General features: G+C 40.1%; 1 protein-coding gene across 12 annotated transcripts; it reads left to right on the top strand.

Annotated features, from left to right (window-relative positions):
* Window positions 1-875: 875 nt before the first annotated feature.
* FOXA2 (forkhead box A2) lies at window positions 876-24,926 on the top strand. Of its 12 annotated transcripts, XM_007476622.3 has the most exons (6): window positions 876-996; window positions 6,371-6,431; window positions 17,439-17,970; window positions 19,810-19,942; window positions 21,591-21,660; window positions 22,889-24,926. In XM_007476622.3, the coding sequence occupies exons 5-6, from the start codon at window positions 21,592-21,594 to the stop codon at window positions 24,197-24,199; spliced, it is 1,380 nt and encodes a 459-aa protein (XP_007476684.1). In that variant the 5' UTR covers window positions 876-996; window positions 6,371-6,431; window positions 17,439-17,970; window positions 19,810-19,942; window position 21,591; the 3' UTR covers window positions 24,200-24,926. The 12 variants fall into 12 exon arrangements, with proteins under 12 accessions (XP_007476684.1, XP_056669804.1, XP_007476686.1 ...); XM_056813826.1 differs by lacking the exon at window positions 19,810-19,942; XM_056813823.1 differs by lacking the exons at window positions 876-996; window positions 6,371-6,431; window positions 17,439-17,970 and adding exons at window positions 18,495-19,496; window positions 20,234-20,496 and having other exon boundaries at window positions 19,810-20,008.
* Window positions 24,927-26,583: the final 1,657 nt, after the last annotated feature.

A 26,583-nucleotide genomic window follows, 5' to 3' on the forward strand; every position in this document is an offset into this window, starting at 1 on the left:
GTAATGAGCAAAGAGCGAATGAAACAGAGGAGGAGGGATCAGCAAAGGAAAAATCAGAAATCCCAGCGAATTGGATACAGGCTTTGGAAGAACTCAAAATGCAATTCAAAACACAATTAAGAGAGGCTGAAGACAATTGGGAAAAGAACTTAAAAACTAAGATAAGTCATCTAGAAACAGAAAATAGTGTCTTGAAAGCCAAAATCAACCAGCTGAAAAATAAGGCAAAGCAGATGAAAGATGAGGTGAAGAAGATGAAAGATGACCTCCAAAAAAAATCCAACCAAAAGGAAAAGGACGACCAAAAAACTAAGGATGGAATCCACTCTTTAAGAACCAGAATACAACAATTAGAATCAAGCGACCTCACAAGGCAGCAGGACTCTATAAAACAAAACCAAAAGAATGAAAAAATTGAGGAAAATATGAAGCATCTCATTCACAAAACAGAGGATTTAGAAAATCGTTCAAGGAGAGACAATTTAAGAATTATTGGCCTACCAGAAGACCATGACAAAAGAAAAAGCCTGGACATTATATTACAGGAAATTATTAAAGAAAACTGCCCCAAAATCCTTGAACAAGAGGGAAAAGTGGAGGTTGATAGAATCCACAGATCACCTCCTGTACTTAATCCCCAACTGACAACACCCAGGAATGTTATAGCCAAATTCAAGAACTATCAGACCAAAGAAAAGATATTACAAGCTGCCAAGAAGAAGTCATTCAGATACCAAGGAACCACAGTGAGGATAACTCAGGATCTGGCTGCATCCACACTGAAAAAAAGAAAGGCATAGAATACGATATTCCAGAAAGCAAGGGAACTAGGTCTACAACCAAGAATCAATTACCCAGCAAAACTGACTATATTCTTACAGGGGAAAGTATGGTCATTCAACAAAATAGAAGAATTCCAAGAATTTGTAAAGAAAAGACCAGACCTGAACAGAAAATTTGATGTCCAAGCACAGAACTCAAGAGAATCATCAAAAGGTAATTAAAAAAGAGGGGGAAAAATTAAAACAAAAAAAAATTTTTTTAAGAGACTCAATAAGTTAAAATGATATGTATCCCCATAAGAAAAGAGGTCATTGGTAACTCTTAAAAACTGTTGTTATTACCTGGGCAGCAAAAAGAAGTATACTTAGAGGGAACAGCAACAAACTGTATAGGATGAAAGGACAAGACATAAATAGGCATATAGATATATGCATGCAAAAATATATACGCATAAGTATGCCTATATATATATATATATATATATAACTAGAGCTTAAAAATAGGTTAATATTAAAAGAAATGGGAAAAGAAACAAATGGGGGTAAATTTATATGTCATAAAGAAGCTCATGGTGGGAGGGGAGAGAACATCAATACACTGGAAGGGTAAAGAGGTCGGAGTCAGGAAATACTCAACTTTTACATGATTTGAAAGTGACTCAAAGAGGGAAAAACAATCCAATCCATTGGGGGCAGAGAATAGATTTGCACCCTATAGGGGAGTAGAACAGTAACAAACAGTCTGGTGGGGAGGGAAGCAGTACAAGAGAGGGAGGGAGCGGGGGTTAATTTTAGAAAGACTATAGGGAAAATAAGGAGGGGGGATAAATAGGGAGGGGGTAGAAAGGAAAGTAAAATAAGGGTGGGAACAAGGGGGACTGTTCAAAAGCAAACATTGGTGTAGAAGGAAATAGTGAAAGAAGAAAAAGCAGGAAAAGGAGCAGAAATCAAAATGCTGGGAAATACACAGATAATAATCATAACTCTGAATGTGAATGGAATGAACTCACCCATAAAATGCAAGAGAATAGCAGAGAGGATTAGAGTCCAAAACCCTACCATATGCTGTCTACAAAAAACACATATAAGCAAGGTAGACACACATAGGGTGAAAGCAAGAGGGTGGAGCCAAATCTATTGGGCATCAACTGACAAAAAGAAGGCAGGAGTCGCAATCATGACATCCGACAAAGCCAAAGTAAAAATAAATCTAGTTAAAAGAGATAGGGAAGGTAATTATATCCTGATAAAAGGCAATATAGACAGTGAGGAAATCTCTGTACTCAACATGCATGCACCAAATGGCATAACATCCAAATTTCTAAAGGAGAAACTAGAGGAACTCAAGGACAAAATAGATAGAAAAACTATACTAATGGGAGATCTGAACCTTCCTCTATCTGAACTAGATAAATCAAACCAAAAACTAAATAAGAAAGAAGTAAGAGAAATGAATGAAATCTTAGAAAAATTAGTTAGTAGACATGTGGAGAAAAATAAATAGGGACAAAAAGGAATATACCTTCTTTTCTGCAGCACATGGTACATTCACAAAAACTGACCATGTATTAGGGCATAAAAACATTGCAAACAAGTATGAAAGAGCAGAAATAATAAATGCAACTTTCACAGATCACAATGCAATGAAAATAATAATTAGTAAGGGAACATGGAGAGGTAAATCGAAAATTAATTGGAAATTAAATAATATGATTCTCCAAAACCAGTTAGTTAAAGAACAAATCATAGAAACAATTAATAACTTCATTGAAGAAAATGACAATGATGAGACATCCTTTCAAAACCTATGGGATGCAGCCAAAGCAGTACTCAGGGGGAAATTTATATCCTTGAGTTCATATATTAACAAATTAAGAAGGGCAGAGATCAATGAATTGGGCATGCAAATTAAAAAATTAGAAAGTGAACAAATTAAAAATTCTAAGATGAAGACTAAATTAGAGATCCTAAAACTCAAAGGAGAAATTAATAAAATTGAAAGTCAAAGAACTAGTGATTTAATAAATAAGACTAGAAGCTGGTACTTTGAAAAAACAAATAAAATAGACAAAGTACTAGTCAGTCTAATTAAAAAAAGGAAAGAAATAAACCAAATTGACAGTATCCAAGATGAAAAAGGAGACCTCACCTCTAATGAAGAGGAAATTAAAGCAATCATTAAAAACTAGTATGCCCAATTATATGGCAAAAAATATGGCGATCTAGGTGATATGGATGAATACTTACAAAAATATAAATTGCCTAGACTAAAAGAGGAAGAAATAAATTACTTTAACAATCCCATTTCAGAAAAAGAAATTGAACAAGCCATCAAAGAACTCCCTAAGAAAAAATCCCCAGGTCCAGATGGATTCACAAATGAATTCTATCAAACATTCAAAGAACAACTAATCCCAATATTAAACAAACTATTTGACAGAATAGGCCAGGAAGGAGTTCTACCAAATTCATTCTACGACACAAACATGGTACTGATCCCAAAGCCAGGCAGGTCAAAAACAGAGAAAGAAAACTATAGACCAATCTCCCTAATGAATATAGATGCAAAAATCCTAAATAGGATACTAGCAAAAAGACTCCAGCAAGTCATCACAAGGGTCATCCACTATGACCAGGCAGGATTCATACCAGGAATGCAAGGATGGTTCAATATTAGGAAAACCATCCACATAATTGGCCATATTAACAAGCAAACTGACAAAAATCACATGATTTTTCCAATAGATGCAGAAAAAGCCTTTGATAAAATACAACACCCATTTCTATTGAAAACACTAGAAAGTATAGGAATAGAAGGGCCTTTCCTAAAAATAATAAACACTATATACCTAAAACCATCAGCAAACATCATCTGCAATGGGGATAAACTAGAAGCCTTTCCAATAAGATCAGGAGTAAAACAAGGATGCCCATTATCACCTCTATTATTTAATATTGTACTAGAAACATTAGCAGTAGCAATTAGAGAAGAAAAAGAAATTGAAGGTATTAAAATTGGCAATGAGGCGACCAAGCTATCACTCTTTGCAGACGATATGATGGTTTACTTAAGGAATCCTAGAGAATCAACCAAAAAGTTACTTGAAATAATCAACAACTTTAGCAAAGTTGCAGGATACAAAATAAACCCTTATTAAGTCATCAGCATTTCTATGTATTTCCAACACATCTCAGCAGCAAGAAATAGAGAGAGAAATTCCATTTTAAATCACCCAAGACAATATAAAGTACTTAGGAATTTATCTGCCGAGACAAACACAGGAACTATATGAACACAACTACAAAACACTTTCCACACAGCTAAAACTAGATTTAAACAATTGGAAAAACATTGATTGCTCATGGGTAGGATGAGCTAACATAATAAAAATGACAATCCTACCCAAATTAATTTATTTATTTAGTGCCATACCCATTAAACTACCAAAAAACTTCTTTACTGAATTAGAAAAACCCGTAACTAAGTTCATTTGGAAGAACAAAAGATCAAGGATATCCAGGGAAATCATGGGGGAAAAAAATGCAAAGGAAGGAGGACTTGCAGTCCCAGATCTCAAACTATACTATAAAGCGGTGGTTATCAAAACAATTTGGTACTAGCTAAGAGACAGAAAGGAGGATCAGTGGAATAGACTTGGCGTAAATGATCTCAGCAAGACAGTTTATGACAAACCCAAAGACCCCAGCTTTTGGGACAAAAATCCATTATTTGATAAAAACTGCTGGGAAAATTGGAAGACAGTGTGGGAGAGATTAGGTTTGGATCAACACCTCACACCCTACACCAAGATAAATTCAGAATGAGTGAATGACTTGAACATAAAGAAGGAAACTATAAGTAAATTAGATGAGCACAGAATAGTATACATGTCAGACCTTTGGGAAGGGAAAGATTTTAAAACCAAGCAAGACTTAGAAAGAGTCACAAAATGTAAAATAATTTTTACTACATCAAATTAAAAAGGTTTTGTACAAACAAAACCAATGTAACTAAAATCAGAAGGGTAGCAACAAATTGGGAAACAATCTTCATAAAAACCTCTGACAAAGGTTTAATTACTCAAATTTACAAAGAGCTAAATCAATTGTACAAAAAATCAAGCCATTCTCCAATTGATGAATGGGCAAGGGACATGAACAGGCAGTTCTCAGCCAAAGAAATCAAAACTATTAATAAGCACATGAAAAGAGCTCTACATCTCTTATAATCAGAGAGATGCAAATCAAAACAACTCTGAGGTATCACCTCACACCTAGCAGATTGGCTAACATGACAGCTATGGAAAGTAATGAATGCTGGAGGGGATGTGGCAAAGTTGGGACACTAATTCATTGCTGGTGGAGTTGTGAATTGATCCAACCATTCTGGAGGGCAATTTGGAACTATGCGCAAAGGGTGATAAAATACTGTCTGCCCTTTGATCCAGCCATAGCACTGCTGGGCTTGTACCCCAAAGAGATAATAAGGAAAAAGACTTGTACAAAAATATTCATAGCTGCACTCTTTGTGGTGGCCAAAAATTGGAAAATGAGGGGATACCCTTCAATTGGGGAATGGCTGAACAAATTGTGGTATATGTTGGTGATGGAATACTATTGTGCTCAAAGGAATAATAAAGTGGAGGAATTCCATAGAGACTGGAACAACCTCCAGGAAGTGATGCAGAGTGAAAGGAGCAGAACCAGGAAAACATCGTACACAGAGACTGATACATTGTGGTACAATTGAAGGTGATGGACTTCTCCATTAGTGTCAATGCAATGTCCCTGAACAATCTGCAGGGATCTAAAAAACACTATCCACAAGCAGAAGATAAACTGTGGGAGTAAAAACACCGAAGAAAAGCAACTGCTTGACTACAGGGGTGGAGGGGATATGACTGAGGAGAGACTCTAAATGAACACTCTAATGCAAATACCAACAACAGGGAAATGGGTTTGAATCAAGAACACATGTGATACCCAATGGAATCACATGTGGGCTATGGGAGAGGTGGTGGGAGGGGGAAGGGAAGAAAAGAAAATGATCTTTGTTTCCAATGAATAGTGTTTGGAAATGACCAAATAAAAATTAAAAAATAAAAAAATAGATATTAGCAATTAAACATCCATTCCAATGCACGCATTTATACATTTGAAAATAAATTAACCACAAACTGCAAAAAAATAAATAAATAAATAAAATAAAATAAAATGCTGGTACTGAACTAGATGCTTTATAAAGTCCCTTCCAGCTTTAGATCTAGGATCCTAGAATCCTATTAACCTAGATCCCTAAGGACAGTATGTGGCAAATATGAATCTCCATATGCGGAACTTATCTGTCTTCATTACCTCCCTGCTAGAGAAGCTAAAAGAGGCACCAATAGCTCTAGAAAAATTTCTAATACTAATCATCCTAATATTAATGATAATTCAACAACCATTATTACTAATGGGAGCAGGGGTAGCTCTAGGAAGATAAATCAAAGGATATGCTGACTGCTTGATATATGGCTATAAATGGGGGAGGAGGGTTGTAGAAAGCCCATAACAGTTGATTAATATTCATTTCCGTGCCTTTCTAGTTGTGGCAGTGATTGAAAAAGAAAGAACAGTCCTGGAGCAAGCTCCAATTTCTCTTCACTGGTATGTTGTACACAGCACATTCAGATATTTCCCACTCTGCTTCCAATCCAAACACATGTGGAGATCTGGCGAGCCTAATTCCTTTCATGAATGACTTCAGGAATGGGGCTGAGGCTGTGTGTTGACAAGAGATCTTCTGATTGGCTTCCCACCTGGAGAAACCAATAACTCGGGAAGTTCCGAGACAAAATTGAGTCTGAAAAAAGAACTGGTGTAATTGACCCTCAAGTAACTCCCTTCTGTGTTTTTTCTTCCTGTCAACAAGTGGAGCTGGAGCTGCTATGAGATCCAAGTAGAGGAAAGACAAAGTTGTCCTACCTCTCACTGTGTCTCTGAATGTCCCATGGGGCAACTATTTCCTTTGTGTCTTTTTTTTTTCCTGATCTTAGGTGAACACATGTATGGAATCATAACTGATGAAGTTCTGACTTTGTTAACTTTGAAAAGTGGAAAGTATCATCAAAAATCTTCTCCCCTCTCTCAGTAATTGTAGTTGGGAGCATTCTACCAGAAGTAGAAGTAGTAGCAGAGCTTAATGTCAGAGAAAACTCCTGGCAACAGAAATGGAAAGAACCCAAGGACAGTGGCAGCTTCAAAGTTTTGACAGGGAAGAATTAGCTGAGGTCTCTCTGGTAGCATGGATACTTGATTCTCATATCCTTTACCACATAAAGAGATATATACACCTAAGAAGAATATCATGAGTACTTGAGAAAAGGAGAAAATGTCTCCCAGGGCCAAGGTATCCCTTGACCCCATGTTTGCTACTTGTATGCCTAATTATTTCTATACTTAAATTAAAATGTTCTCCCCAGATAGTTTATAAATTCAAGAAAAGAGTGTGTGCCTCCTTGTTTGAGGGCATAGTATTGGAACTACTGGCCTTTCAATACTTTCATAATGAATATCCTTTTCTAGGAACTAATTGATGTTGGCTGGTTGATTGATATTGGGAAGAATGTCTAAGGGGGCCATCTGATCAATAGTATTAGAAGCCTCAACTCCTTGGGCTTATTTCTTTGGATTCTTCAAGGGGAGAAGTCATTTTCCCTCGAGGACCCAAACAGATGGGTTAAAAAAGTGGATCCAGAAGGAGTTGATGCTGCACCACCACCAAACGGAAACAAAAGATTTCTCCAAAATTCATGTCTGGAATGAGTAAAATTTACAGGGAGGATTTGTATTTTTTTTTTCTTAAGGCCAGAAAACTGGCTATAGAAGTGAGTTTTTTTCTCATTGTGAGTGAGATTGCAATACTCATATAGGAATAGGTAGTTATATCCTTCATCAAGAAAGAACCTTTTTGAATTGTCTGAAAATGATCTAAGAGGAAGTCTTTATCAAAATGAGTGAAACTTGGCAAGAGAACTCTTACCCTTGGGCAGGTCCACCAAGTTGGACTGAATTCAAGTTAGTGAAGTGGGGCTTTATGAGAGAAGGAAGATTGGTAGAGTCAGCTCAAGGTCCTGAGGACAAATGTACAAAGAGAGATGTGAGTGAGCTCAGGGATATTGGGTAAATTTTTTAGCACGTTAGGAGAATAACTGAAAAGAACTTTTTTTAATGATAGTAGTGTATAAAAAAATAAGGGAAATATGTGAAGAGATAAAAAGAGAAGAAAGGAGAATAAAAATAATATATACTGTGATTATTTTTAAAATAGCCAGAGGGAAAAAAAAGAGAAAAAATATCAAAGTAAGACAAATCCAGGGGGAACTCAAAAGCAGAGAATATTTATATTAGCCCACATATATAATTTACATATTTTTAATTTATAAACAATAAGGAGTTTGTGGTTTTGCAAATGATTTTAATGCATTTATTTAATTTTTTGATGGTGATAGTTACTAAGTATATTTTAAAAATTAAAATAATGGACTTGGATTCAGTGACTTCTTAAGTAGCTTCCAGCACTAGTTCCATGACCCTATAATCTAATCCAACCTCTTCATTTTACAAGGGAGGAAACTGAAACCTAGATAGTTGACTCAATAAACTTCAATAGTCCTCTGTCACTTACAGGTTCAATGAAAAATCTTCTGTTTTGCATTGAAAGCCATCATAACCTGACTCTTTCCTATATTACCAATAAGACACACTATGATCCAGTGACACTGCCCTCTTGCTTCAAAAGGACACTTCATCTCTTGTCTGCATTTATATTGGTTGTGTCCCCTATTCTTAGAATGTTCCCTCCTCATCTCTGCTTCATGGTTTCCCTGGTTTCCTTCAATTCCCAGGTAAATTCCAACCTCCCATTGAAAATAATTCTCAGTCCCTCTTAATTCTAGTGCCTTCTCTTTGTTGATTATCTTAATTTTATTTTGTTTATATCTCCTTCATACACTTATTTGCATTTTGTCTCCCCCATTAGGCTGAGTTCTTCAAAAGTAAAGATTTTCTGAATCTTTTTATATACCCTGCACTTAGCATTGTGCCTAGCATATAATAGGTGTCTAATAAATGCTTATTGACTGACTGAAGAGAAATTATAGTAGTTTTGCAAATTATTGGGATTTTTGGTAAGGAAAGTTAAAAATGTTCAGTTACTGAAAGAATTTGGGGACTGTCAGTCAAGATGCTCAGAGGAGGAAGAAGACTTGAAAACAGAGAGACAGAGAGACAGAGAGAGACAAAGAGACAGAGAGAGAGAGCAGTTTAGCATATTATTGGAGGTGAGGAGTTAGGAAGATCTGAAAACTGGAAGAGGTTGGTGGTTACTTTCAGCAAGAAAGCTGAAATCATATGTTTATCCTTCAAAGGGTTAGGAAGAGATTAAGTAGAATGTTGAGGTCATAATATTTTCTAAGAAGGATGGTAACTGAGCAGATCCTCTTGGTTTGACCAGGTCTAGTTTTTGCCTAGAATTATACATGTCTATGGTATCTAGTAAAGAACCTGAGATAAAAGCACACGTTCTTTGTCCATTTATATCATCTTTTCCCCAAAGAGATCATGTAAACTAGTTAGCCTCTATTAGAGATGTATGGAAAACCATATTATTCAAATATGGTTGGAGAGAAAATAGAAGAGAAGAGAATTTGAGTAAGGCACACAGAAAGTTGTGAGGAACACCAAGACCTTATTTCTTTAATTCCCAGTTCTATTATAATCTATTATAATCTACTATATCGGGTAACAAAATGAAAACTGCAAGTAGAAATCAATTTTTTAGCTTCATGTATAATTATATTAAAATGTGTGTTAGCATAACAAGAAGAGCTTTCCTCAAAGTTAAAAAACTCAAATGCAAGTTTTGTTTCTGACACTTACTGCCCTTTTGACTGTGGGGCAGATCATTTAATTTCTCTGTGAGTCAGAAAACTCTGTAAGGCCATGAGTTATTGAGAAAAAGCAATATGACTCAATGGATAGAATACTAGGCTTTGAGTCAGGAAGACCAAAGTTTAAATCTTGCCACATACACTTAGGGCTCTTAATTTCTCTCATGGCTATTTTCCCTCATTTGTATAGTAAGAAAAATTAAAGATAAAAATTAAATTAAAACAATAACAACTCATATGGTGGTTTTGTAGAACACATGTAATAATGTATGTAAGATGACTTGAAAACCTTAAACTGAAAATGCAAATGTGTGCTCCTACTGCGATCTGCTTTGGTGCAGGGAGCTCCCACATGTAAGATGTTGACCATTCTAATGAAACCATGGGTTCTTATTAGGGATGTGCTGGAGCCAGATCATAATGGTTCTCAAGAGCTAATTATTAATTTTTTTTCTTTTTCTTTTTAAACTCTTACTTTCTGACTTCAGAATCACTATCTAAGGCAGAAGAACAGTAAGGGCTAGGCAATTTAGGCTAAGTGACTTGCCCAGGGTCACATAACTAGGAAGTGTCTGAGATCAAATTTGAACCCAATACCTCCTAACTTCAAGTCTGGTGTTCTATCCAATGTGCTACCTAGTTGCCGCTAATTATTAAATTTCCAAAATGAAATTTTCTTAAAATCAGAATTTGATTTTTAAAAATTTGTTGTTGATTTTCAGACATAAGAAAGTGCTGGAAAAATTAATAATGTAGATAAAATTAAAATTTTGTTGTGCATAAAGCTTGTTTAAAGAGCTGCTTGATAAAAATTTACCCCTAGTTCCTGCTGAATCCATGTGTAATCTCAGTTCCTGGGGCAGATGTGTAGAAAAGTAGGTAGAATACTGATCCCAGAGTCAAGCAGACTCATCTTCATCATTAGTTTAAGCTCAGGCACTTACTAGTTGTATGATCCCAGGCAAGTCACTAAACCCTGTTTGCCTCAGTTTGTTCATCTATCAAAGGAGAAGGAAATGGCAAACTCCTGCAGTTGTTTGGTTTTTTTTGTTGTTGTTGTTTTGTTTTTTTGGCCAAGGAAACCCCAAATGGAGTCCTGAGCAGTCAGATATAACTAAAACAGAACAACTTTAGCCCCAAAGCCCACTGGCATGGGAATCCTCCACAATGTTGTCTCTACCTTCAGAATTAATCATCAGTCACAAGAACTTTGCAAACAAAAAGTGTTAAGTGTGAATATAATAGTTACTTAATATCTTTCGAAGATGCCAAGAGTGGGGTTTTCATCCAACTTTAAGGAATGAAACTAGGAAAGAACTCTAGTCACAGCAAAATCAGCAGTGAGCTCTCACTTCCTGTTTCTGAATATTTGAGTCTTCTAACCAAGACCACACTCTTTTTGAAATAATATCATTTGTATTCTTTATTAATATTGTATTAAAACAATAAATATTTATTAGACTAAACGACATACAGCTTGTATTTCAATCCTCAAACTTCATGAGGTTTTTAAGTAATTAAGAGCCCCAGCAATCTAAGAATATCTGGGTTTTTTAGTCTCCTCCTCTGATACTCATTCCCTTTGTTAAATTGGATAAAATCAAGAGGATCTTAATATTCTACTGCTCCATAGTGACTGTTATTTTATCTTAGATACCTTGTCTTTTGCTTATGAGTAAGTAAGCTACTAGAGAACAGGAATCACCTCTGTGTTTGCTAGTAGGATTGATAGACTAATAAATTGAGTTGAAAGGGATTTTCAAAATCTTCAAGGTCATTGAGTCCACCCTTCTAATTTTACAGGGGAGTAAACTTCAGTAAAGACTAGATAAAAGACTTGTCCTGAGTCACCAACTAGCAAATGCCTAAAGCAAGATTGGAACCTAGGTCTTCCTTATTTCAAGTCTAATGCTTTATCCACTATACCATAAAACTTCTATTCCATCCATTCTTAATTCAAGAAACTTCATGCCATTTTCAAGGCATTATTTTAGCTTTGAGGAGTCAATGGTCAAATGAAATGTCAATGTTCTCATAAACTTTTAATTTTACAGAGAATGTAATATGTTTGTTGTTGTTATTCAATGTTTTCAATAGTGCTGAATCTTTGTGACTCCATTTGGAATTTTCTTGGTTTGCCATTTCGTTCTCCAGCTTGCTTTACAGATGAGGTAAACTGAGGCAAGCAGAGTTAGGTGACTTGCTCAGGATCATACAGTCAATAAATGACTGAAACCACATTTAAACTCAGGACAATGAATTTACCTGACTCCAAGCCCAGCACTCTATCTACTTTGTCACTTAGTTACCTGATATAGCATGTACACAAGTGAAAATGTACAAAATATATGCAAATATGTTTGACCAACTACAGTAGTTAAAAACAATGGGATCATAGAGCTAGAAGAAACATCAGATGGCATGTAGTCCAACTTCCTCACACATTTTACTACTAAGGGAAATGAGGACTTGGTGCATGATATACTTGACCATATTTGCACAGGTAGAATCCAAAGGAAGATTGTCCCTCTGTTCAATCTGTTCTTATTCCATGGTATCATAACCAAACATTTTTTACTAGCCCCAATAGTAAGTTGTGTCAAAGTGATGAAGATCATGTCTTTTAAAAAAAAAGTCACATTTATATAATGTTTTAAGGTAGGCAAATCTCTTTCCTTGGCACAACACTATGGAATGGATAGTTAGTGCAAGTCACTTTATAAATTAAGAAACTGAGATTCTAAAAGTGATTTGTCTGTGGTCAAGCAACTAGTAAATGTCAGGTAGGATTAGAGGCTGAATCTTCCACTCCAAATATGTACCTTTCTAAGCCTCACTTCCTTCATCTGTAAAATGGACAAAATAGTCATTAAAATCCATTCCAATTTCAAATTTCTATGTAATCTTATGATCAGAGCTCCCCAAATGGATAATGTTTTTATCATAATTTTATCATAATATGAGCAAAGGTCTTAGACATTGTAGAGATACCATATTCAGAAAGACCATGCATCCACTCATTTCTGGGAACAAGGCCTTGGTCCCAGCTGTAGAAATGGAATGGAATCCTTAATTCACATACATGAAAGTCAGACTGAAGACTGGAGATGGTGGTATTGAGAATCGGAGGTAATGATGACTGAGATTGTACAAGGTAGCATAACCCTGCATTGCCCTCAGGGACAATTTATTCCCAAGTAGTTGTAAGGAGGAGGGAGGCCTCATTTTGAGTATGAGTTAAGTGTTAAAGGGGGGAGAAGAGATATGGAAACATTCCTTTTCCCATAGAAAAGAGGAAAAGTACACACACATACACACACACCCCACCACCACCACCATTACATTCCCTCTGCACTAATTCAAATCCCAAATAGCCAGGATGATATATAAAAATTGTAGACAATTTTCTAATTCTGGGTCTCTTTAGAGCCACTAAAATATGTGGATGTAGCCATCACTTCCCTTTGTCCTAAGACCTTCCACTGCATTGCTGTGGAATTCCCAGTTCTAAAAATACTACCCTGCATCCCTTCCAAAAACCAATCTCATGGTTCCTTTTCTCTGACTCTTTGTTATTGTATTTTGCTTTTTGGTTGTTACTATTTTTATTGATGCTACTGTTGTTGTTTTAATCTAAATAAATGGAAAATTAAATTCATTCACTACAAATATTGCAGGAAAAACTCTTTTGCCTATTCCCAAACATCTCAGTTAGCCCCTGGACACACACATGTGCCTATACACATCCCAGATTAGAGGGAAACTCAAATCAAACCAGTCTTTGGGGTATTCTGTTTAAAAGAAATCCCTGCATTTGAAATCAGAAACCCTACAAATCTCTTTGAATTTTGCAAGTTCTAGAAACAAAGGAATATATTTGAGGGAGTGGACAGGGTACTGGGCACACAGTCCAAAGACCTTACTTTCTGTATTTCATCACTTGCAGTTGATCACCATTCCATAAATCACCTAATCCAATAAACATTGGCCTTAAGAAAAAGACACAAATGAAATGTGAGAGACTTCTTTTTAGGATAAAAGAAAGGGATAGGTGAGGGACTACACATTTACATCATGTCTACTATGTGCAAGACACTCTGCTAAGAATTTTATAAATATTAACTCATTTGATCCTTACAACAATACTGCAAAAGATGTGCTATTATGTTCTCCATTTTACAGGTGAGGAAGCTGAGACAAAGACAGTTCCACAGGTATTAAGTGTTTGAGGACAGATTTGAATTCAAGTCTTCCCTGAATCTAGGCACAATACCCTATCCATTATAGTACCTAGCTACCTAAAATGATATCATGCTTATAATATAAATATATTAATATATAGATACATACACATATACATTTTTAAACCCAGGATAAAAGGAAATAATATTGGTGTTTATTGGTGTTCAGTCATTTCATTAGTGTTTAACTCTTTAAGACCCCATTTGGGGTTTTCTTGACAGAAATACTCTAATGGTTTGCCATTTCCTTCTCCAGTTCATTTTTCAAATTTGGAAACTGAGACAAACATTATTTGGAATACACAGGAAGATGTCTTCCTAACTCCAGCCCTAGCACTCTGTCCATCGTGCCATCTAGCTGCCCCATAACAATATTAGTAAAGTGCTTTTCAAACCTTAAAATACTTTATAAATATTAACTGTTATTTTTGCTATGATTATTATTACATTGGAGTATGACAAAGTAAGTTTGAAAGGGAGACAGCATTAATAAGTGACTGGATGGGGTGATTGGGAGGAGGAGGTGGTAAAGATTTCATTTAGAAGTTGGCAACTGAATGGTAAAGTTTCTAAAGGAAGCTAAAGATTCTGAAATGTGTGGTGGGGAGTGAGAATTTATACCAGACCTGCTGGACCAACTGTCCAAAGTCTATCAGAGTCTCAGTGATGATCAAAGTATACTTTGTAAAATAAGGATAAATTTGTACTACCAATCTCATAGGCTTATTATTTGGAAAGTGCTACATAAATGTGAACTACTTGGGATTGGAAGGAAGCTTAACATTATCTAGTCTCCCATTGGCTCCCCCACAGAAGCATCTAAAGAGGAAAAAAAGAAAAAGGAGAAAAACCTGCTCTAATCATAACCCACCATACAACATTAGAGCAAGCAAGATACCCTATTTTAGCTTACTTCTAGTTCCTGTCTCTCTCCAAGATAAAGAAAAAGAATGAGTCTCTTGGCTGGCACAAAATCTTCCAAATGATCTAAAGACATGGGACAAGACATCCTTTCATATTCAGTTAGAGCATCTGAATATCTTATCTGAGCTAGAGATCTCCTACTTTTCAATCAGACCAGTATTCAATTGTGAAGATGCCTCTGTTTAGCCACTAAGGTGATCTAGAACTTTAGATTCTTAATCCTTACTTCCAACACAGTGCAGTAAATGAAAAGCTGGAGGATCTTGATTTCAAATACTAGTTCTGCCACTTTTTAACCTGTGTAACTTGGTCAAGTCACTTAACTATTTGAGATCTCTATTTTCTCATGAAAATTCAGAGATTGGACTAGATGTCTTCCACCATCCCTTATAACATTAGATCCCTTATAACCTTAGATCCCTTATCACCATCCCTTATAACCTGATGATCTTTAATAAATTTTTTAATTTCTAAAATAATAATTAAGCACCTTGTATGTGCCAAGGCTCTATACCAGGCACTGGACATGCAAAGATAAAATTTAAAAATTCCTTTCTCAGGAGTCTTCAACAAGAGGGAGGGACAAGCTTGGTATACATAGATAATCCAGTACTTTTCTCAATGAATTTGATGCAATTATTATGACTGACATGCAGAGGCCAATAATGAGAAAAGTTCTCTTTACAGACATTAAATAAGTACATGTTTTTACTTATTTCTTTGCCAGAAAGTGGCTTTTAGTTGTCTATTAGGAAGATTTTGTTGTTGTTGTTCATTTGTCTCAATAATGTTCTCTTCTCTCCCCTGACCCCATCTGGGGTTTTCTTGACAGAAATACTGGAATGGTTTGCAATTTCCTTCTTCAGCTAATTTGAAAGAGGAGGAAACTGAGATAAAACAGTGTTAAGTGATTTGCCCAAGATCAAATAGCTAACCAGTGTCTGAGGCCAGATTTGAACTCAGGAAGTTGTCTTCCTGATTCCAAGCCCTGTACTCTACCCTCTGTGCCACATAAATATATAATTTATGATGAAAGGATTTAATAAACATGAAAAACAGAATTACTTCTTGAAAATATCTACACCTATAATTTGGTTACATTTTTCCAAGAACCAACTCTTAAGTAAATAAAATGGTTCAGGACCACAAGTGAAATCAACAGAAGATTTTTATATTTGTACAGAGATCAGGCAACTTTTTACAGACAAGTTAACATTTTATTATTTCTTCCCTGAGAGTCGGTCAACAACCATTTATTAAGCATCTAATATTATATGCTAAGCATTGTGCTAAATTCCAGATATACAAAAATGGCAAAAAGAATCCCTGCCCTCAAAGGCTTTACAATCTACTCTGTCCACTTTCTGATTTTCACCACTTCTTTTTGTAATTGCTTACTAGAATTGACTAACATTCCCAGGCCTCAGTCCCAGAATTGTGTCCAAGACTTCATAGAGGGATGGGAGTATCTCATGGATTTCCCATAAATATTTGCTAAAAAACAAATGAACCATAGTGAAGGCAGAAGGAATAATATGCTAGTGTTATATGCAGAAAAATAGTATTCAAAAAAGTACTTGCTTTCTTTCTACTAAAAAAAAACACATTATATACTTTTGTAAGTGTCCAATTGTTGACAAATTGAATGCTTATTGGAAAGTTTTATGTGAGTATTGGAAAGTTTTTTATGAGAAGTAAATAGATTATCATTATCTTCTTTGCATTAACATCAACTGCAAAAGGGAATTAACTATGAGAGTAACCCTATTATCTCAAAAAAGATCATTCTGAAATTTAAATGTGTTCTTAATATTTATACATGGAAAAGAATTAAGGGGTTTTGGTCACTGATCAATTGAAATTATTTGGACAAAGTTTTAAGTAATTATAACCTAGAGAATGATTCCAGGAAGAAAGAGATGAAAAATTCTAAGAAAAAATCTGAGGATACAAATTTTTATTTCCAGTGCAGACATAAACGAGGTATATGTTGAATGTTGGGAACTTATGACAAAAATTAAAATTGGAAACCGAAATATAGAAGATCATGAATATAGTAGCACCGAGTTTCCTCTACGATTCTGGGCTTTATAAAGCATCTTGGAATTCAGTTAGAATAGGGAAGAGAAGGAAGGAAGGAAAGAAGGAAGCAAGCAAGCAAGCAAGGACGCAAGGAAGGAAGGAAGGGAAGGTGGGAGGGAGGAAGGAAAGGAACGTGGGAGGGAGAAAGGGAGGGAAGGACGGAGGGAGGAAGGGAGGGAAGGACGGAGGGAGAAAAGAAAAGAGAGAGACCAAAGAGAAATGGAGGGAATAGAGAGAAATAATGAAAAGGGAGGAAAGAAAGCAAAGGAAGGAAGGAAGGGAGGAAGGAAGGAAGGAAGGAAGGAAGGAAGGAAGGAAGGAAGGAAGGAAGGAAGGAAGGAAGGAAGGAAGGAAGGAAGGAAGGAAGGAAGGAAGGAAGGAAGGAAGGAAGGGGAGGGGGGGGGGAGTTAATGCACTAGTCAATTCGTCAGTAAATAAGGTTAAGAGTAAATTTTTCTGTTCGTTGTTAACTTCAGGGAAACTTTTCCTGGATAGAAGGTCGATGGAAGAAGTCATTTCCAGAGTTCCAGACTGACACTTTCGAGCCAGACATTGAATAAAGCTTCCGAAACCAAAACCAACGTAAAGGGGAGTTGACTATCCCGAAGGAGATGTCGGTTCCAAAAACAGTGTGTTTGGGAAAGAAACAGGGTTCAGAACTTTATTTTTTCCCCTCCCTTTCATTCACACGGGATATTTATTCCCTGAGCAGCATTCATTAACCAACAACCTTGTTTTCCTTTAGGAAGAGAGGATACATTTTATTACCTCCCCGCCGGCTCTTCTTGCCGGCGGTAACCCTCAGGACTCTCTTAGTCCCCTTTGCCAATTCCTGCACCGCGTGGGGGCGGGGCTGGGTGGGGGCTGGAATTCCCCGGTGAGAGAAGGACAGGACGTCCTCCAGGAGAAGTTCTGGTTCTGGCCTGCATGGAATCCCGACATGCTACAAAGAATCGCCAGCAAATAGCGGCTATCTAAGAGGCTACGCAAGAGATCCGATCATTTTGGGTAAGAGGAGCGGGAGCCCCCAGCACAAACCTAGTTTCCCAAACCCGTCCTCAAGCCGGTGGTCAGTGGTGAGTATGAAATGTTCTGTCCAGGGAGAATGGACGACAGGGGGCGCTAGACCACTATTTTTAGAGGACAAGCCTTTTCTCAGGGTTCTGCTGAGAGATCTGACCTGGAGATTGAACAAGATTCCTCTAGAGCACAGAGTTGGTGGTGGTCTATGCCTTCACTTCTGAGTTTTCTTACCTACTTCTCTCCCGACTCTTTCTCTTTTCCAACTCCTTTGCCAGAGGAGAAGGGGGAGGCAAGAAGAAGAAGATTGATTTCGATAGTGATGTTGAAGGGTACCATTTGTGATTTTTTTTTTTAAGGAGAAATCAGTAAGAAAAGGTTTAGAGGCCTGTTTCTGGCAGTTCTATTTTTTTTAAGTAAGGGTGAATCTACTAATCTTTCAAGTTTCTAAACATGTAAGTATAGTATAAAGTATAAAGAAACTTTGCTTTGAAGTCAGCCTCGATTTTCAGTCCTCCTTCTGGTTGGTCCTAACTACATTAATTTCTCAGTGAAGAGACAATTCTCTAAGTTTAAATTACAATGGAGGTGGAAATTTGCATACTTGGGGAGTTCTCTTAGGGACAACTGAAGAAATCACCAGTTAGGAGCTTATACATGAACATGCAAAATATCTTATATGCCTATTGAGACCTGTGCTTATCAGAAGTCTATCAGTAAAATGTGACCTTAACTTTCTGAATCCTTAACTTATGTAGTGCCCCACTCCCTTTCAAAATTCTATAGAGAAACCTTGTACTTTCAGAATATAATGTGTCCCAAAAGTCTTGGTTCAGCTTTGAGCTTTATTGGCTTTTGTAACAGCACTTAGACGTCTGTACACTTTGTTCAAAGCCTTTAAAAGTACGGACATTTTTAAATATGCATTATTTCATCTGCTCTTCACAACTTTGTGAGATAGTACTATTGTCCCGATTTTACAGAGCGGAAAATTGAGACAGAGAAATTATTTCTTCATGGTCACATAACTAGCAAGTGTCAGAGATGAGATTTAGACACAGTTCTGCCCTGACTCCAAGACCAGCATTATTTCCAGTAGAGCTCCTGTCTTTCACTTTTTAGTCTCTAATAATTATGGATAGTAGGAGTGCTATTCTCTGCTCCTTCTCTCTTCTCCAGCCATGCACCCTAAAGGGTCTCCTAGTGCCATAGCAATCACTTGCAGGGCCCCACTTCCCCTCTGGCAACTCTCAGGCTTGGGGAAGAATGCCCAGAGTAGGGCTCCAAAGAGAGTCGGATAACTGCAGAGCTTCAGAGGGGACCTTGGACTTTTTTGGGGCCAACGGATTGGCCCTCGCCTAGAGGCTCTGCTAGAAATGTACTCAGATGTTCAAATACATTGGGCAAACTGCATTCGGTTTAAATATTTCCGACTGCAAACTCGTCCTGTCGCAATGGTGTAGGTCCCAAGTTGACTGGGGTCTGTACACTGCAAGCGGGAGAGCGGCTAACGGGTATTTGCCCTTCTGCTTTTGCTGATTATTTGGCTTAAGGGCTTTTCTCCGTGTGTCGTCCTGTTGTCCATCTTGTTTTCTGTTCATCTATATACACGGTCTATATCTATCAATCCTTTTTTTTTTTGTCCACCATCTGTCTGACTCTACCTCTGTTTAGCCGACAACGGTCTATATCTGTACGTACTAGCTGTACACTTATATCAATGAGATGTCTCCCAGTTCGTCTGTCTGCTGGCGTCTTCCTATCTCTTCACCTAATATCTTAACTACCTATCACTTATTGATCTCCATTTGTCTTCGATTCTGGCAGGGACTGCAGAAATTGACCGCGACGACTGTAGGCGGATTTTCAGACCTTGGGCTCTGGGAGGGGTGGATGTGAAAGCGTTGGTTTATGAGGCGTCCCCACTACCTCGGCTGGACTGTGTTCTGGGCTCCAAAGAGTGAGTTTCCGTGGACTGGCTGAACTGGGCTGGTTCTTGCAACTCCAGGACTGACTGTCTGACCTGGTAAATCTAGAGAATAGTCAGTGACAGGGGCAGATTGGAACCGAGAGGGCAAAGGAGGCATGTGTGATGGGGGTGTTTTTCTTTCTTTCACTCTCTCTTTTTAATCTCTGCTGGTTGGGAGGGAAGAGAGAGCACCAGAGGAAAGAACATTCCTATGGCCCCAGTCTATTTCCGTGAGATTTGTTTGCTTATTTATTTATTTCTTCCCCTGCCGGTTTGTTTTAGTTACGAAACGCTGTGGGTACCTACGTTGTGACTGGGTAGTAACCTTGCAATAGACTTCTTTGAATGTCAGAGGCAGTCCGACGATTCTAAAGCCCGAAGACTCCTGCCTCTTTGCTCAGCTCCAGAACTTTCCCCACCCCGGCCTTCCGCAGCGACCGGGTTCCGAGGCAGAAAATGTTCCCACCATGCACCATAAGTGGCTGCTTGGGGTCTTAATTGTAATAGGGAGGTCCCTCCAAGGAGCAGCAGCAGGAGAGTTAAAGGTGTGTAAACAGTTTTTCTAAATATGACAGGGCTTTGCAAATTTACTCCTTGGTCGGGTTGTTTTGACAGGGAATGATCGCTCAGAGCAAAGAAACCCGGAATAAATAAATCCAGGGTTTATAAGCAGCTTCTGAGACAAGCCCAGGAGCCAGTCTCTGTAGCTAGCAAGCACAAGCCATCCGTGCCAAGTAGCCTAGAGAAGCATGACCGTGGGACTGCTGCCCAAGAGCCAGATACCAGCTCCCGGGGGCCCTGGCCCCCCTCCTTTCCCGCTACCATGCCCCCTCATTCACAGCTGGTCTACAAATGGAAGGGGAGAAAGCAAATGAGCAGTCAAAATCTCTGTCTCTCTCTCTCTTTCTTCCCCCCCCCCTTTTTTTCCCCCTTTCCTGCCTCTGGTATAATCTCCTTGCAGCTGGAATGGAGTGGTGGCTATTCAGGCGGTCCGGCTTTTGCGAAGGGGCAGGTGTAGGGTAGGGGGGCAGAAGCTCTCAGCCTCACGCCTAGGTGTGAGCTGATTATTCAAATAGGCTGCCGGGGACCTGGGGATTGGAGGCCAGCCCCAGCGCGCTGTGCTATATCACCAGGCACTAACGTCACTGCAGCACTCGTCCTCCTCCTCTTTCTACACCTCCTCCCAGTCCTCCTCCTCCTCCTGGTCGTCCTCCCCCTCTTCGTGTGGAGGGTTCTCCGTCGCCTTAGGGCATCTTTTCACTGCTAGCCACTGCCACCCACCCAGGCAGCAGCAGCAGCAGCCAGAGCCGGAGGACAGCAGCAACAGCAGCAGCCTCAATACCTACAGCAGCACCCCCCCCCCCCCGCCTTTCCCCTCCCCTTCTTCCTCCTCCTCCTCCTCTTCCTCCTCTCCCTCCTCCGCCCTCCCTCCCAGCCCACCCCTCCCACCCCCTTCAAACCACCACCTCCGGCAGAGGGAGAAAGAGGGAGTGAACCAGAGAGAGTGTGTGTGTGAGGGAGAGGGAGGGGAGGGTGGCTTGCCTTTTTTTTTTTAGGGGTGGGGTGGGGGTGGGGGGGTTGATTGCTCGTCGTTTGTTGTGGCTGTTAAATTTTAAACTGCCATGCACTCTGCTTCCAGTATGCTGGGAGCTGTGAAAATGGAAGGGCACGAACACTCAGACTGGAGCAGCTACTATGGAGAACCGGAGGTAAGAACTTGTCTCCTCTCTCACACTTTTCTTTCTTTCTTTTTCCCCCCCTTCTTTTTTGGTTTCCGTGGCGTGGTGGTAGTTGCTGGTGGCTGGTGACGGCGGTAGTTTCTCTCCCAACTTCGGCGGCAGTGCCGCCACCTCCACTACCCCCACCCCTAGCACCTCCTCCCCCACCCCCAACTTCTCGCTACAGCCTCCCTTTCCTCCCTCCTTAGGCTAAAATGGGTCTCTTTTTTATACGACACTGTGTTAGCCTTGAGATAATATTAACTTTGTGATCAAATATTGACTTGTGGCGCCTCCAAATCCTCTTCCGTGGCTGAGCCACACTATCCTAACAAAGTTGTGTTTGGCAGAGATCGGTTGGGGAGGGGGTGGGAGGGCGAATAAGGGGAGGGGAGGGGAAGGTGGGGAGTTGGAAGGGAAGCGGACTGAGAGAGGGATAGAGAAAGAAGGAAAAGAAAGTTTAAGATGTCCAACTAGAGGAAGAGATTGCATTATTCACCATACCCCGGATTCAGTGCAATTTGATTGTTTTCAGATTTTAAGTATAAAGCTTCAGCCCCTAGGAAGGGAGGGGGAAGGGAGGGGGACTACTTCTTACTCCTTCTAAACCAGGTGACCCCAAGTCAGTGCTTCTGGTCCCAGTCGAGTGGCGTTTTGCAAGCTTTGGTTGCTGGGTGGCTAGATGTAATTGTCCTCCTCCCCGGACTCCAGTTGGGAGCCGAGTTTCTAGATGCGTTTCTATGAGTTGGGGCGGCTTTAAAAGGGGGGGGGGGCGGTTAAAAGGTGCTAAATTGGAGGTGATTAGCCAGATCAACCCGAAATGTAAAAAGCCTCTGGCCACTGTTCACTGCCCCCAAGCCTCCCTTAACATACCACCTCCAGGCAATCAAGGGACGCTTTGTGGGATGAAGTTGTTGAAGCCGGTCGGGAGGTGGCTGCCCTAGACAGTCGCCTAGAATTCTTCCTGGGCAGGAGGAGAGGGAAGGGAAGGGAAGGAACCAAACGTGGGAAATTCAGCTGCCTGGTTGGCACTTTCCCTAGAGACATTGTAGGGCGGGGGGAAGGAGGGCCCTTCTACTGCTTTGGGGATGAACATCGACTTTGTGCTCCATCTCCGTGTTAATATTCGGTCCCTTTTCTCTCTCATTTTTTCTTCATCCCTATCTTCCCTGTTCTCTTTATCTCCCTCCCTCTCTGCCTTCCCCTGGTGTCTCCACAGGGCTACTCCTCGGTGAGCAATATGAATGCGGGCCTGGGCATGAACGGCATGAACACTTACATGAGTATGTCGGCTGCCATGGGCAGTAGCTCGGCCAACATGAGTGCCAGCTCCATGAACATGTCTTCTTACGTGGGAACTGGCATGAGTCCGTCCCTGGCAGGCATGTCCCCAGGGGCTGGGGCCATGGCAGGCATGGGGGGCACAGCAGCCCCAGGGGTTACGGGCATGGCTCCCCACTTGAGCCCCAGCATGAGTCCACTGGGGGGACAGGCCCCTGGGAGTATGAACAGCCTGGCCCCCTATGCCAACATGAACTCTATGAGTCCCATGTATGGGCAAGCCAGCCTCAACCGATCCAGGGACCCTAAGACTTACCGACGGAGTTACACACATGCCAAGCCTCCCTATTCCTACATCTCCCTCATCACCATGGCCATTCAGCAGAGCCCCAACAAGATGCTGACACTTAGTGAGATCTACCAGTGGATCATGGACTTGTTCCCCTTCTACCGACAGAACCAGCAGCGCTGGCAGAATTCCATCCGCCATTCTCTTTCCTTCAATGACTGTTTTCTCAAGGTGCCAAGATCGCCTGACAAGCCCGGCAAGGGCTCCTTCTGGACTTTGCACCCAGATTCGGGTAACATGTTTGAGAATGGTTGCTACCTGCGTCGGCAGAAGCGCTTCAAGTGCGAGAAGCAGTTGGCACTGAAGGAGGGAGGGGGAGGCCCAGGGGGTGGAGGCAAGAAGCCAGGTGGAGGAAGTGGAGCTGGAGGGCAGCAAGCACAACTAGGAGAGGGCAGTGGGGGTTTGCCCCCCACTAGCGGCTCTGACAGTTCTGCTGGAACGGAGTCCCCTCACTCCAGTGCCTCCCCCTGCCAAGAGCACAAGCGAGGTGGTTTGGGGGAGCTTAAGGGCACCCCAGCAGCCCTAAGTCCTCCGGAGCCTGCCCCATCCCCAGTCCAGCAGGCACACCTGCTGGGTCCACCACACCACCCAGGCCTGCCCCCTGAGGCACACTTGAAGCCGGAACACCACTACGCCTTTAATCACCCCTTCTCCATTAACAATCTCATGTCATCTGAGCAACAGCATCACCACAGTCATCACCACCATCATCACCACCACAAAATGGACCTTAAGGCCTATGAACAGGTGATGCACTACTCTGGCTACAGCTCCCCCATGCCTGGCAGCCTGGCTATGGGCCCCGTTACGAACAAAGGGGGCTTAGAATCCTCACCCCTGACTGGAGACACAACTTACTACCAAGGGGTATATTCTCGGCCCATTATGAACTCATCCTAAGAGCTGGGGCTTGGGGGTTGGGGGGTGGGAGGTGGACCTCTGCCTACAGAGGTGAGAAAAGAAGAGGAGAAGGGATGGCTATGGACTTTTCGGGGTGATTTTTGAGAAGAGGAGGGAGGAGTTGGGGAATCAAAGCTGTGTATCCATATATGCAGAGGACACCAGTTTCTGTCCCATAGCTTTTGATTCCCTGGCTCCCCATTGTTCTGTAGGAAGGGAAAAAAAATCTTTTTAAAGTCTCCAGTTTTCCACTACTGTTTAGACACCCCGCTTCTCCAGCATCGTTTGAATTTTAATTTTTGCTGTTGTTGTTGTTGCAGGGAAGCCTTATTTTTTTTTCTTTGTGAGAGAGTGATGATACAAACCTCCAATTTTGGTGTAAAAAACTTGTAGTTTTAACTAAGAACCAAAAGGTTGTGCCTGTTGTTTTATTAAAAAAAAATAGAGGGAAAAAGGAATAGAAAAAGTGAGGGTCTGTTGTTGTAATTGACCCACCCCCTCATTCATGTTCCTGGGAGAGTGAAATACAGTACTTGGCTCTGATTAATTTATGGTTTCTGTATGCTTTATTTATGGCTTATAAATGTGTATTCTGGTGGTGAAGAGCCAGATTTTTCATAAATCTCTATTAAAGTGTTATTGCCAGTTTTCCCCACTTTTCTTCAGATTTTATTCTCTCTCCCTCTTCACTACATTAAATAAAACTGAAAATGATGGCATCCAGAAATAAGATTCTAAAGTGTTGGGAAAGGGACGAGGGGCACTTTTTAAGATCAGCACATAACTGATACCTCTTCCAATGCTCAGGTAGACACAGTACCAAGGCTGCCCAAAATAGAAACAACAGAAAGGACTATCACATCTATAGAATATTTGCCAGGAAGTTAGCATATTATGGGTGTTTTTGCCCAGACTAAGGTTTTTAAACATGCAAATGCAACTGAGCACTAAACTATGTGAACCTTTAATACATTCTTAGATGGAAGACTTGTTTGTTTTTTGTTTATTTCTGGAAAGAAAAGAGAAATGTCGGAATGTTTTAGATTATCTTATTTCCCAGCTCATTTATCACATTGATAAATTGTTGGCTTGGCAAACATGGGGTTTTGGAAGTTATGATTGGAAAATGGACTTCCTTCTTCCCCCTCCTTGCCTCACTTTATCCAAAAGAGCCTTTTTTAAATTGGGAATGAAGCTAGTCTGATCCACCAAATATCCGCCCAGGTTAAAAAAAAAAATAGGACCTTTGTGGAACCCTGACTCTCAGTCTTGGTGGCGCCAGGAGGAAATTTCGGAGATTTCTCCACACACATCTTTCCCCTCCCTCCTATGCCCCCTCCCCAGTTTTCCGACTATCACAACCTTGGAAAGGATTGCCTAGTCTCTGGGAGGGGAGAGGTGACTGATACAAATCCTGTTTTGCAATCCCTCAGACAATTAGCCTTGAGAAACCTCGGCACTGATTGGGGCCAGTTTGATTAGCATCCAACAAATAGATGACTTTAGTTTTAAAGAAATTGTGGGTACTATTGAATAAAATCAACCTTCTATTAATAAGTTGGTAGAGAGGTAGGAGGTGTTTTTGCCTACAAGCACCGTGGAAGGTTTAAACAGTCCTACAGTCTCTGGATTTCACTTTGAGCTCACCAGGTACCCCCCCCCCCAGTTGGTGGTGATGGGGGGAGCAGGTAATGAGTAGAAGAGTAACAGGAATTGACAGATTTCAATGATCAGAGTTCAGCTTTTCCCTTCTACCCTGTATTGCATTAAGCAACCACAATGGGCTTCATAGTTCCCTGAGAGAGTAGCACTGGCTAGCAAGAATGGAAGAGTGCTGGAGGGTAGTATTCCTTATTTCTGGTTCCAAATGGATCACAATGAACAAATCCTTAAAAATGGGCTCTGTTCCCTCTAGACTCTCAGCCCTAGAAAACAAAGAGGAAATCATGTCCAGAGTCTGTTTAGCTACCACCAGTTTACTTCTACTAACTTTGGGCTGGGGAAAGGAGAGCTAGTTCTAAGACACATAATGGAACTCCTCCAGAGATCCAAACCCTTCCTTTTATTAACTCCAAAACAGAAATGAAGATATCGGGCTCTGTATTACTCTACTAACAATCATTCACAGTGGTTCTAGTATTAACCCAGCAGAGACCACAGCTTAGTGTCTTTTGTGTCAGATCTCAGATGCTGGCCTCTGTAACAGGACTGTTATCAAACCGTCTGGGTAAGAAAGCCTTGTGTGTTAATAATCACATGCATTTATCAAATGATGATACCGGAACAGGGGCAACATTTGGAATACTGGAGTATTGGACTTGGAGTCAACAAGACCAACCGAGATTCATTATGATCACTTGCTAGTTGTGTGACCCTAGACAAGT

The sequence above is a fragment of the Monodelphis domestica genome, chromosome 1 (assembly GCF_027887165.1).
Source record: "Monodelphis domestica isolate mMonDom1 chromosome 1, mMonDom1.pri, whole genome shotgun sequence".
Classification (NCBI taxonomy): Eukaryota; Metazoa; Chordata; class Mammalia; order Didelphimorphia; family Didelphidae; genus Monodelphis; species Monodelphis domestica.

Excerpts from the sequence above, each read along its gene's own strand:
- FOXA2 (XM_001382060.3), top strand. The coding sequence starts at position 21,574 with ATGCACTCTGCTTCCAGTATGCTGGGAGCTGTGAAAATGGAAGGGCAC. Across the intron at positions 21,661-22,888 it reads GCTACTATGGAGAACCGGAG|GGCTACTCCTCGGTGAGCAA; the intron begins GTAAGAACTTGT and ends GTGTCTCCACAG.